Source organism: Nestor notabilis, unplaced genomic scaffold, assembly GCF_000696875.1.
Source record: "Nestor notabilis isolate BGI_N333 unplaced genomic scaffold, ASM69687v1 scaffold25352, whole genome shotgun sequence".
NCBI classification, from domain to species: domain Eukaryota; kingdom Metazoa; phylum Chordata; class Aves; order Psittaciformes; family Psittacidae; genus Nestor; species Nestor notabilis.
In genome coordinates this window covers 1-12,299 of record NW_009919074.1, presented here as the reverse complement: position 1 = coordinate 12,299, position 12,299 = coordinate 1, and the positions used below count along the sequence as shown (strand labels likewise).

Genomic DNA, 12,299 nt, shown 5'->3' with positions numbered 1-12,299 from the left:
CCCCGAGGGCCATGGGCGCTCCCGTGTCTGCGGGGGCGGACGGGGGACCCGGCACATTCCCGTGGCTCTGAGACCTCTGCGGGGCTATGCTCGGGGTAGGGAGTAAGTAAGTGTCGGGGGGTTTAGGCCAGTGAGTGTGTGTCAGTGTTTTTAGGCTGGTTGGTGGGGTTAAGACCAGACGAGGGGTCTCGCTCTTCTCCTGAGCCTGCCGTGGATGTGCCAGTAGGTTGTTTTCTCACCTCTCGTTATAAAATCACCCCAACAAACCAGGCTCAAGTTTTACATGCACTGAGCTGCTGCTTTTATAGATCGTCGAGGTGAAGTCAACAAGGGAATAATGCGGAGGTGTGTTTCAAATGCATGTGCTGGTGTTTGGGTTGTGGACCTCTTGGATTCACCAAGTGCCAAGGTTAAAGGTGGAGTCAAATGGGAAGGGAGGCCTGAGCCATAAGCAAGGGTTAAATCTTACTGTTCCAGAGGCACAGCAGAGCTCTGAGCCTGCTCTAGTTCTGGCTCGGAAAGCAAGTCAGGCCAGTGTATTTCCTATTGCCACACAAGCTTTGCTGAACTTACTCTTAACTTACTCTTTCTCTTCTCTTTTGAAGGTAATAAGAGTGACAGGTTTTATGAAAGGACTTTACACGGATTTTGAGTTGAAATCGGATAACGTTAAGGTGGGTACAAAACTGCCTCATTTATTTAGTTTTAATGCTGGTATCCTTTGAAACTTGCCACTTTTGGTCTTTCCTGCCTTCAGCATCAAGGGCCTCTCTGTAGTTTTGTGAATGAACTGGAAAAGGTGTTCTTGCCTCTTGGTTATATTATGCAGTGCATGGGGTGGACACCTAGGGATGGATGCGACACAAGCAAGCTGACGTGTGTAAAGAGCCCTCTCTGGACAGCTTCAAAGCAGTGAGGGTTAATCTAGGACCAGATCTAGGTTTCCCAAATGCTACAGGTGAAAAGAAGCATTATGTAGCAAGATTGCCTTGAAGTAGTGAGGTGTTGATGGGAAATCCCAAGCACTGGAAACCCATCAAACCCTTTTTAGAGTCTTGTCATCTCTCAGTGGAACGTATGGCTTTATATTTATTGCTCTATGTGGCTGTATATACACATGCAGATAGATATATACTGTATATATATAGGCAGTAAATATTCTTGCTTAATATCCCACTACTTGCCAAGTCTGGTGTGTGCATTCCACAATAGGTTTATTATGGAATATAAATAGCTAATTCCTGAAAAAGGATGTTAATGTTATTCCTGAAAACTGCTTTTTTTTTTTAAGCACAAGAGTGAATTTAGTCTCTGCTGCTTTTCTGTTGTCTCTCTCTTTGCTGAGCTGATGCTGAGTTCTCCAGCTACTGACTTGGTTGGAACCTTTGGTCACTTACTCAGGGCGTATATCACAGTGTTTGTATGTTGCTAGTTGGGTAGCTGCATCCCTTGGTGATTGTTTAACATAGCAACTCAAAGTATGAGGTCTATGGGCCTGGCTTGTCATCCATACAGCCAATTGCAGGGATGGTTTATGCACTTCTTAGAGCTAATTATCAGTCTGAGATGTGTGTTTTATTTCTGGGACTGTTCTTATTGCTGGTACTTACTCAACAGATTGTTCTTTTGTTGAAGCTTGTCAGTGGGTTTTATGATGAAGAGGCAGAGGAGATCTAACTGTTGTAGTGTGGGGGAAAACACCTCTAGCTCGTGTTCCTCTCTTCAAAACACTGCTCAGGAGAAAGACTTGGCCCCCACAGGCTGCTTCCTTACTGTCAGTTGGAGACCAAAACTACCCACAGAGAGCCAGAGTCTGAAAGCAGCAGCCAGAGTCCATGGTCTGAGTAGCTGTATGTATTTTTATGTGAGGGTGAGCTGCTTGATGTAACACCAGGGAATGATGCTCATGGGTTGTGAACATCTGGCAGGAGATGCATAGACTTGGAATGGGCAGGATGCTTTGAGAAAGCAAGAACAGGTTTGTACCCACTGTGACATACTCCCAGTGCCATAGCCCACACTTTGCTGTGGGCTGGGAAGAATTGGCAGGTCCTCTTTGCAAGCTGGCTGTGCTGCTCCATACCATGAGGTGTGGAAAAGGGATTTAGGAAAGGCTAAAGCTCATGGTCCAACCTGTGGGGCTGCTGGGGCTGGCTCATAACTCCCCTTATGTGCTATGCAGCATCACGCACACATACCTGCAGCAACCATCTTTGTTTCTAGTTTCAATTCCCTCTCCCATCCTGGATGTAGCAGTGGGATTCTGAAGTACCCAGTGCTGCTTCTGTGCTACTTTTAATGTCTCCACTGTTGGGGATAACACGTTCTGCTTGGATTGCTGGTCTCCTCTTCCTGCATAGAAAGATGCAGGAGGAAGGCTGGAAGCATCCCATGAGCCAAATCCAGTCTCGAGAGCATGCACATGGACTCCAGTGAGTTCTAGTTTGCTTGGGGGATGTATAGTCATGCCAGTCAATGGGAGAGAGATGTAAAGAGATTTTAAAGCATGAGGATTCCTTAATTTATTGAAACAAATACACCTCTTCTCCCAGCTATAATTGGATGATGTTGCTGTCTGTGTGTTTATCAGAAAGGTTCGTCTTGTTGTGCTGAGTAAAATGTTCTCTTATGAGCAGGAAGATTGGATATCAGGCTTGCTGTTTTAGTCTTTTAGTCACATCAGTGTCATATATATGTATATGTGCACACACAAACCATCTTTTTATGTATATATATAAAGTCCTGTCACTTGAAATTGGAGAGAGATCTTCCCTATTTCCTTAAGCTCTCAGCACTGTTTCAGATGTTTGTTACTGTGATAGGATTTTTTTTATCAGTGCCTTTCTCCTTGAGTTCATGAGGATTTCCTCTAAAGACAGAACACACTGATAACTGCTGAAGGTGACAAGGATGTAGGAAGAAAGTTTGGGTCTTTGTTTTGGATTTATCTGGATCTAAACCAAAACATCTTTGCTTTAGAACAGTGGCCTGTCTCCTTGCCTAAATTAATAGACTGTGTATGTCCTTGGAAGGATGGGCGACTATTTCAGTAGAGAAGGTTGCAGTATTTCCTTCCTTTCCTTTTTGATTTTTGAAGGAAGGGGGCACTAGTGAGGGTGATGTGTCCCTGATGTTAATGCAGACAACCTGAAAATCCCACCTATGTGGCAATTGTTTGTTTTAATCCATTTGGGAGAGTCACAAGACAGGAAATACCCTGCCTCTGGAGATCGTCTTCCCATGCCTGTAACTATCGTACACGTGCTTGCAGCAGAACCCAGCTCTTGTTCACAAAGAGTGGCCCTACCATTACATGAGTAGCTGTAGTAAGCTCCAGAAGACACTTTCAGTCTGGAGAAGAGAAGCTGCTTGGAGGCCTCTGAGCAGCTTCCAGTCTCTGAAGGGGACTACAAGGTTGCTGGAGAGGGACCTTCATCAGGGACTGGAGTGACAGGTCAAGGGGTGATGGGTTCAAACTGAAACAGGGGAAGTTCAGGTTAGAGATAAGGCAGAAGCTCTTCCCTGTGAGGATGCTGAGGCGCTGGCACAGGGTGCCCAGAGAAGCTGTGGCTGCCCCATCCCTGGCAGTGTTCAAGGGCAGGTTGGACACAGGGGCTTGGAGCAACCTACTCTAGTGGAAGGTGTCCCTGCCCGTGGCAGGGGTTGGAGCTGGAGGAGCTTTAAGATCCCTCCCAACCCAAACCAGGCTGGGATTCTATGATTCAGTGACACTTATTGCGTGCAACAGAAGTAGGTGGTGCTACCTGATGGCCTGTAGAGTGTGTTGGCCTTGCTCAGCTGAGGAAATACTGGTGTCTGCATTGGTATGTCTGTCAAATTTGACCCAGGTCATTGTGGACCTGTGCACCTGAGATACTCAGACAGGAAATGTGGTGCAAGATCAGGTGTTTTACTGGATAATTGCAACTGTTCCTTTTTTGAATGAACTGCAATGGCAATGGGCTGCTCTTCAGTTTGAATGAGGTAGTTAATAGGCACAGAAACCCACCCATACAGAGTTCTTTTTACATGGGTTTACTTTTTTACAGGCTAGTGCAATACTTCCTTTATCTCCACTCATGAGTGTAAAGGGTGAGTGAGTAACTTCTGGACTCTGCTGGTCAATATTCCTTGAGTTTCATTGTGTTTTATTACTAACCCCCTTTTTCTTTTCCCCACGCTGAGTATTCTACAGCTAGAGAGACTTCCCAGCCTGATTTCATCCTTGGGGCCAGGAACCTTCCAATACGGTTTTACTTGGTTGGGGGTGTGTTTATTTTTCTTCTGATTTTGCCTAATCACTAGAAGACATCATCTCTACTGAAGGGCACTTGGAGGAAGTTGTTTATAAAGTATAGTCATCAAACTAAAACACATCTGGTAATTGTGGAGATAAAAAGATGTGCCTGTGTCCCTTTGCCACCATCTTCCATGTGTTTTCTTTACTCGCTATTAAGTCTGGTTTGTAAAGTATGTGTACAAGCATCTGAGTGCCTCAGTTTAGACATGTATCAGTCCTGTAACTTTGGGCTTTTGGTAGTGAAAAATACTCAGGGCAAGAGCTGTCCTTCTGAGCAATGTGGGCCATAACAGTCCTGTTAAAACTCTTTAGTGATTCTTTTACAACCATTTCTTCAACAAAACTTTATCTTCTTTAACATGTAACGCTTGAAACTAGATTGCCAGTGGTCTTACAGCACTCTTCAAATGCACCAGACCTGAATCATGAACACATTAAAAGGAGAACGTTGTACTTCTACTTTGGACGTTCCAATTCAATATTCATCCCTTGTCAATGGTGGTGTTTCTTAATCAGAAATAAATAGTTAACTGTAAATCAAGGGCAGGCCTCTCTGCTGACCTTACAAAACACGTAGTGCTCCTGTTGCATGGGTTTAAACTGAAGCAGGGGAAGTTCAGGTTAGATCTCAGACAGAAGCTCTTCCCTGTGAGGGTGCTGAGGCGCTGGCACAGGGTGCCCACAGACGCTGTGGCTGCCCCATCCCTGGCAGTGTTCAAGGGCAGGTTGGACACAGGGGCTTGGAGCAACCGGCTCTAGTGGAAGGTGTCCCTGCCCGGGGCAGGGGTTGGAACTGGATGAGCTTTAAGGTCCCTTCCAACCCAAACCAGGCTGGGATTCTGATTCTATGAACTATTCTTCCCATGAGATTTTTTCTAGTCTTTATGTGGTACATGGAATTATTTTGGAGTCGTCTTATTATTTCTGAATTGCTCCTTTACCAGGATAAAGATGCCAAAATCAGCTTCCTTCAGAAGGCAATTGATGCTGTTGTGATGGTAACAGGAGAGCCACTGTCAGTTAAACCAGCGCGTGTTGTGGCTGGGCATGAACCTGAGAAAACCAATGAATTTCTTCAGGCAATTGGGAAGTGTTGCTTAAATAAGGTATGACCTCACTAGGTGTGTTTTATACATGTAGTGTTATCTTCTCAGAGGGTATTTGCAACAGATTTTATTGACACTCACCTGCTATTTCTGCTGGTGGGCAACCTGCTCTAGTGGAAGGTGTCCCTGCCCATGGCAGAGGTTGGAACTGGGTGAGCTTTAAGGTCCCTTCCAACACAAAGCATTCCAAAACCATTCCATGATTCTATGATTTCATTACACAAGATAAATGTTGGGTTGACACTTAAAACAAGAGGTAGGTAAGATGTGATCTTAGCAAAGCCTGAGCCTGGTACCGACACAAACACAGTCTGGATATTTTAGTGCTTTTAATGTGTACTGGGTTTTCCATTTTTCACTTGATTCCTTGATCATTTAATAACATTGATTACCCTTGAAGAATGATAGGAAGATTCAGAGCTTTGGGGTGCAGACACATTAATTGTATGACCAGATGCTGCCACCTTTGACTTGATGTTCTTCAAAATTGCAGTCAAATCTCTGATACTGTAATGAAAATGATTTTCCAATGTGCTGAATCTTTTTGGTTGGTTGGTTGGGTTGGTTTGACAATGGAAATGCAGCAAAGGAGAATTGCTTGAGATGAGGAAAGCTGAAATTCATAAGCATATGCACAGAGACTGAATGAGTTTGAAAATGTCTTTGATGGAACAGCTTTGTAGGCTGTTGTGATGAGTTTTAATATCCAGAGGATGAAACCTGAGCTCTATGTGCATTGTGGCAAAGGTTTCCTTCAAGTCTTTAGCTTGAGACTCTTAGTGCTGAGCTGGGAGTTAGTTCAGGCACAGAAGTTGGTGTCCACATGTGAAACCCCACCAAAATTCAGAGGTTTGCACTTACAAACCAGGAGAGAATCAGGAGTCAACCACCAGGGCAAGATCAAGTTTAGTTTTGTTGAGGAAGGAGAATTCCCAGGCAGTGGCATGAGCATTTCCCCCCCACACCCCGTTTTGTATTTATTTGATTAATCCAGTCAAAGTCTTTCCCACTTGGCTGTCTGAATGATGTGATTAATAATAGCTTGTCTTCTTAATACATGATCTAGATGCAAAAGCTTTTTAACCACTGTAACTGCAGCTTATCGAAAGTCATTCTTAATGTAGCTTTGTGTTCTTTAGTGACTGTTGCTGCTTGAACAAGTATGAGGTGAAAGTGGAGTGACCTAAGAGTGGATGTAGATATAACATAGTGTGGTCTTAACAATGATTAAGCAATCCAGCAGTCATGGTTTAAGGATTTGACAGTCATCCACCTTCCCATTTTGAAAACTACTTCAGTTATTGCAATGAGAATTGCTCTTGTGTTAGAATACCTAAAAATCACAATGTATTTAGCTAGCTCTGGTTTATATAATCCCATTATCACAAGAATTACAAAGAGGTGTTTGACATAAGAGCATTATTTCTGCTCTTTTGGAAACATTCTTTCACAGGACTAATATGAGCTTTCTTTATAAAAAAAACCCAACAAAAAAGCAGAGGAAAAACCACCCAAACCACCAACAAGTCATGTTGGTTACAGAGTTAGGGAGGCAGGAGATATTTAATGAAATCATTTACACATATATGCTCCATCCCTGGCAGCGTTCAAGGCCAGGTTGGACAGAGCCTTGTGTGACATGGTCTGCTGTGAGGCGTCCCTGCCCATGACAGGGGGTTGGAACTGGATGATCTTAAGGTCCCTTCCAACCCAACCCAGTCTGGGATTCTCTGGTTTAAATGATGCTTCTTTATTCCTTGCAGCTGTCCAGTGATGCTGCTGTTAAAAGGATCTTAGCTGGGGAAAGAGCTGATCCTAAAGGGAAACCTCCCACCTCTAGGTCTCGAGACAAAGAAAGCAGAGAATCCAAAACAGAGGAACGAAAAAGCCATAAAGATAAAGAGGTAGGACTTTGCAAGTGTTGTGGGGACACAGGGGCTGCCACTGGTTATGGCTTGTTGGGTTTTTAGCTTGTGGTTTTGGCTGTGTAAAGTAATTGTGTGATAGAGTTGCCATATGTGTGAATTAATGCTTAGTTTTCCTTTCTTTTAGGGTAGAGGAGGTGCTGAAACTAAAGACAGAAGCTCAAGTGGAGGCAGAAGAGCCAAAGGAGACTTGAAAGAGAGTGAAGGAAGGGAAAATGAAAGTGATAAACATAAGGATAATGAAGACAGGCACAAAGACCCTGAAAGAGACACCTTTAAGGAAGGAGAAAAACAAGAAAGGGAAAGAAGCAGAAGCAGAACAGCCAAGCAAGGAAGAGAAACAGAAAAAAACAAGAGCAAAGGGGACATAGAACAAGAAGATGAACTCGGGCATGATAAAGGACAAGAAAGAGAGAAAAAATATGAAGGAGCAAGAGAAAAGGACACACTGAAAGGAAGAGACAAAGATAAGGCTAGGGACAGAGAACGAGAGAAAGACAGGGAGAGAGGAAAAGATCGGGAAAGGGATAGAAAAAGGGACAGAGAAAAAGATGGGGAGCACTTAAGAGAACATGGAAATGATAAAGCAGAGAAAAAGGTAATTGAAATCTGATTTCAGAGAGTAACTTTCTGCACACTGTGATAGAGGCTGGATGTTTGTTCTACTGACCTGGCATGTACTTCATTGAATAGAAATTACTGTCATGAAGGGAAAGTTTCTGTGTGGATTTGATCTGGTAAGAGTGTGACTGAGGTCATCTGTGTAACTTCATGTATCTCTCATGATACATCTTGACCTGAGCCATCAGCCTCATCTGACTGTGCTTCTCGAACCTGTAAGAAGCAGTTTCTGTTCTGAACTTTGCGTGTCTGAATTCTTCTGATCACATTAGACTATGTTTGGCAGAGAGTGGTGGCAGCAACTATTGCTATGTACTTCTATCCTCACTTGTCTTCCCTTTAATGCATGCTGCTCTTGCAGCTTTTAGGGAAGATGAGGCTGAAGAGAGTTCCTTTGGGCCATGACTAGTCTCTCTTGAGCTTACTTCCTCTGGAGCAGAACACACAGGATGGAGTTGCATATCTGTATTGTTTTTCTGGCTTTCTAAATCAAGCTGCTGGCTTCCAGCCATCTAGATTCTTGCAAGGGTGCTCTGTTTGCAGTGGGCTCTGTGTATCATCATATCATGCATATCACTGGACTCTGCTACACCCTTGAAATGGGATACATCCACCACTTCCCCATACTTCAGGCCTTCTTGATGTAAAGTCCTAGATGGCCCAGAGTCATCTCTTCATTGCCTTTTGTTTTGTTGTTCTTTTTTAACCTTCTCTCTTCCTCCTCTAAATACTCCTGATTCTCCTTTTCTGGTCTGTTATGTGCTGGTTCATAGTAGAAGTTCAGGATTAATGGACATCAAAGATGCTTCTGTTAGGGAGTAGCTTAATTTTGTTCGATGTGAGAAAGCACTTTTGGCAGTGCCTGTCTGCTGGCCATAAGGGTCATTGCCTTCCTGGTGTTACTCAGAGAGAACAGTGTTATCTGAGAGAGCTGGGCTTGTTCAGCCTGGAGGAGAGAAGGCTTCTTAAAGGGGAGACCTTAAAGCAACAGTGCCTAAAGGGGTTCCAGGAAACCTGGAGAGGGACTTTGGACAAGAGCCTGGAGGGACAGGCCAAGGGGAATGGCTTGAACCTACCACAGGGGAGACTGAGATGAGCTCTTGGGCAGAAGCTCTTCCCTGTGAGGGTGCTGAGGCGCTGGCACAGGGTGCCCAGAGAAGCTGTGGCTGCCCCATCCCTGGCAGTGTTCAAGGGCAGGTTGGACACAGGGGCTTGGAGCAACCTGCTCTAGTGGAAGGTGTCCCTGCCTGTGGCAGGGGTTGGAGCTGGAGGAGCTTTGAGGTCTCTTTAACCCAAACCAGGCTGGGATTCTGTGATTTTGCTCAGTTAGTCTCCTGTGCAGGGAAACAAGGTAAAGAGGGCAGGTGGATGGATAAGGTACATGGATGCACATTGTAATGTGCTCAGTTCTACTCTATGCTCATTTCCCCTTTCACTTTATCCAGATAAGCAGCTCACTCCTCAGCATGCTGAATCTAAACCAGTTAATTTCTTTTCAGTCTGCAGATGCTGAGGAATCCACACTTAGAAAACCAAGGAGGCCATCTAAAGACAGCAAGTGCCAGCCAGATCATGAGGTTAGTAGAGTGGGACATCTGGGAAGGTGAACACTCTAAGTGTTGCATTTTAGTATGGTTTGGGACTCTGCCTGAAAGGAAAGTAGGGTTGAAAGGTACGTAAATGGGAAGTTTTAGGCCTCTCAAATAGATGTTTGTCTTGTTTATTTGGGTTTTTTTGTGCTTTCTTTGTTCTATGTTTTCTGTTTATTCTACTGACTCTTTCCTGGAAAGCTGTTACATTGGGATGGGGTTTTTTGAACTTTAATAGAAATTACTTTTAATAGAAATTACTCTTTTGGAAAGCAAATGAGTCCAATGTTGCATCTGAGCGTGTGGTTTGCAGCTGGATGATGGTAGGGCAGAAGAGCAACTCACTGATTGCCTCTGAACAGTAGCTGTTGCTTGTGATACCATTGTGTCTGCATCTGCTGCTTCTTCCTGACCTGAGGCACTTTGAGGGGCTATAGAACCATATGGCTAAATGTTTAAAGAGTGAGACTTCAGTAAATTAACCTGAAGCAGCTCAGGCTAGGCTGAAACAGGCAGGATCCCAAGTCTAGCAGGAGTCTCTGTTGAGAGTCTATGGGCCACTGACATCATTGTGTCTTCTACATGAGATGACAAATTTATAGCTATTCTTTGACTGAAATCCAAGCCAACTTTTGAAATTCTTGGCACTTGGAGGGAGAGCTTATAAAATAACTTCTAGCCTGAAGCAAATGTTCCTGGCCAAGTTCAACTTCCTGCAAATTGGGTCTCTAATGGAAATTCTGAGCCTCATCCCAAACTCTCGTAGTGCTCTTGGGCACCACAATAATACACTGGGGCAGTAAACTTTAATTTCCCCTCTTAAGTGCTTGTGGGAGTGATTCCAAAGCATGTGGGTTTATTACCTTAGGTCTAGATGACATGCTCTCTTCTACTTGCTTGCATAACAGTAAATGCTGCTTAGTTTTTAGGTGATGAAAACACATGCTTTAGACCAGTGGGTGACAAATGGTCATCATCTGAAGACTGTGGAAGAGAGAAATGAAATGAAAATGCCTCCAACGTATTTTAGAGCTGGAGAACTAAGATAGCTGCACAAAGTGATTTAAAGGCAATTCCAGCATGAAATAAGTGGGAAGTGCATCTAATGGACTGGGGTTGATCTTCCTGCCCTTACAGTAGTTTCACAGTGGGGTAATGCCTTTATTTCCAGGGATTTACCCTGATTTAAACTACTGGAACTCTATTTAAGAAACATGGCAGTGACACAAGTATATTAAAAAGACGTGAAACATTTTATGTCTTTATGCACACAAAAAGTATTGACTCATGTTTTACAGCCTCTGCTGCGTAATTAATTACATTTCAACATCTGTCTTTAGCTTTTTGCAAGTAGAATACAAGTGAAACCATTTGAGGGTGCTGAGGCGCTGGCACAGGGTGCCCAGAGAAGCTGTGGCTGCCCCATCCGTGGCAGTGTTCAAGGCCAGGTTGGACACAGGGGCTTGGAGCAACCTGCTCTAGTGGAAGGTGTCCCTGCCCGTGGCAGGGGTTGGAGCTGGAGAAGCTTTAAGGTCCCTTCCAACCTAAATCATTCTATGATTCTATATTATGAGTCTTAATAACTTTCTGTCTGTGTTCATGCAAGTCTTAATTTTTCTTGCTGTTGATTATCAGAAGCCAGCTTTAAAATGGTACTGAAAGTTTGACAGATTGCCTTTTGGGTTTATTTCAATGTATTTTTCTGGTACTACAGAAACTGTGTATGTTACCCACCATGTCATGGTCTCACATGAGTATCTGTAGTTACCTGGAAGTAAAAGAAAGCAAGCCTAAGTCTGAATTGAGACATTTGGCTACCACGTGGCAATCGGAATAAGACTACTTGCTGCTTCAAGGCTAGCTGTTGCCTGCCACACTGTGATCAGAGTGAGTTGAGTTGTGTTCTGTGAGCTCTTAGTCCACCCCAGGTAAAAGTCATGTTTAAAACAAACACTTCATAGCATGACCTGCTCAATAATAAAGAGAACTTTGTCTTTTGACAAAAGGTGACTGGGGTCATAGAGCTTCTCAACGTATGGTGCTGTTTAGATGCAAGTGGCTGCAGAACAGGTATGTCATTTACCCCTGAGGCCAAACACGTTGGAAAGGTCTCTTCCTTGTTACAGATGGCAGCTGAACCTCTTGGCTAAAGCTCTTTGTAATATCCTGTCACTTTTGGCTACTCCTAGAATGACTTCTTATTTTTGCCCTACAAACTGTATTGCTCTGGAACTGGTCACTTGAATCAGCCTCTAAATCATATCTAATGAACCTCTATTTCTGTTGGAACTCATCTTGACTGTCTAATGAAACAACTACTGACTGAAAAAAAGACAGAAGCAGCAGAGAGAGTCGTTGCATGGAAATCTGCTGGCCATGGCTCAGGTACTTTTGTGCTAGTGCTGTGAATGACCCTCTCTTTTTGGTGTCAGGTATTCCTAACTGGCTCCTACTACAGAAATCCATCCTTCAAACTTAGAGTTTAAAAAGCACGATTTTTCCAATAGCTCCTTTTGTGTTGGAAAGGTTTGAATTAGCAGCAGCTACCGCCACCAAAACACCATCTTGTGAGCCTGCATGTGAATAAAAGACAATTGATGGCTATTTTTCCTATCACCTTTATCACCACAGCAGTTAGATTGACCTTAGCAACTAGAGATCTTTTCCTTGTTGCTGTTGCACACAAAGAAATTCTGCCTGTTAAAGAATGATGGTCATTTTAGGAGTAAATACTGGAAACACAGACAGTTTGAGGGAA

General features: G+C 43.7%; 1 protein-coding gene across 1 annotated transcript; it reads left to right on the top strand.

The window, feature by feature from the left end:
- Positions 1-605: 605 nt before the first annotated feature.
- Positions 606-9,529, top strand: LOC104402250 (TRAF3-interacting protein 1-like; the record flags this gene model as incomplete). The annotated part of the gene is made up of 5 exons (XM_010010073.1): positions 606-674; positions 5,245-5,406; positions 7,170-7,310; positions 7,459-7,929; positions 9,452-9,529. Coding segments are annotated over 5 exons (921 nt in total), but the record flags the coding sequence as incomplete, so codon positions are not given.
- Positions 9,530-12,299: the final 2,770 nt, after the last annotated feature.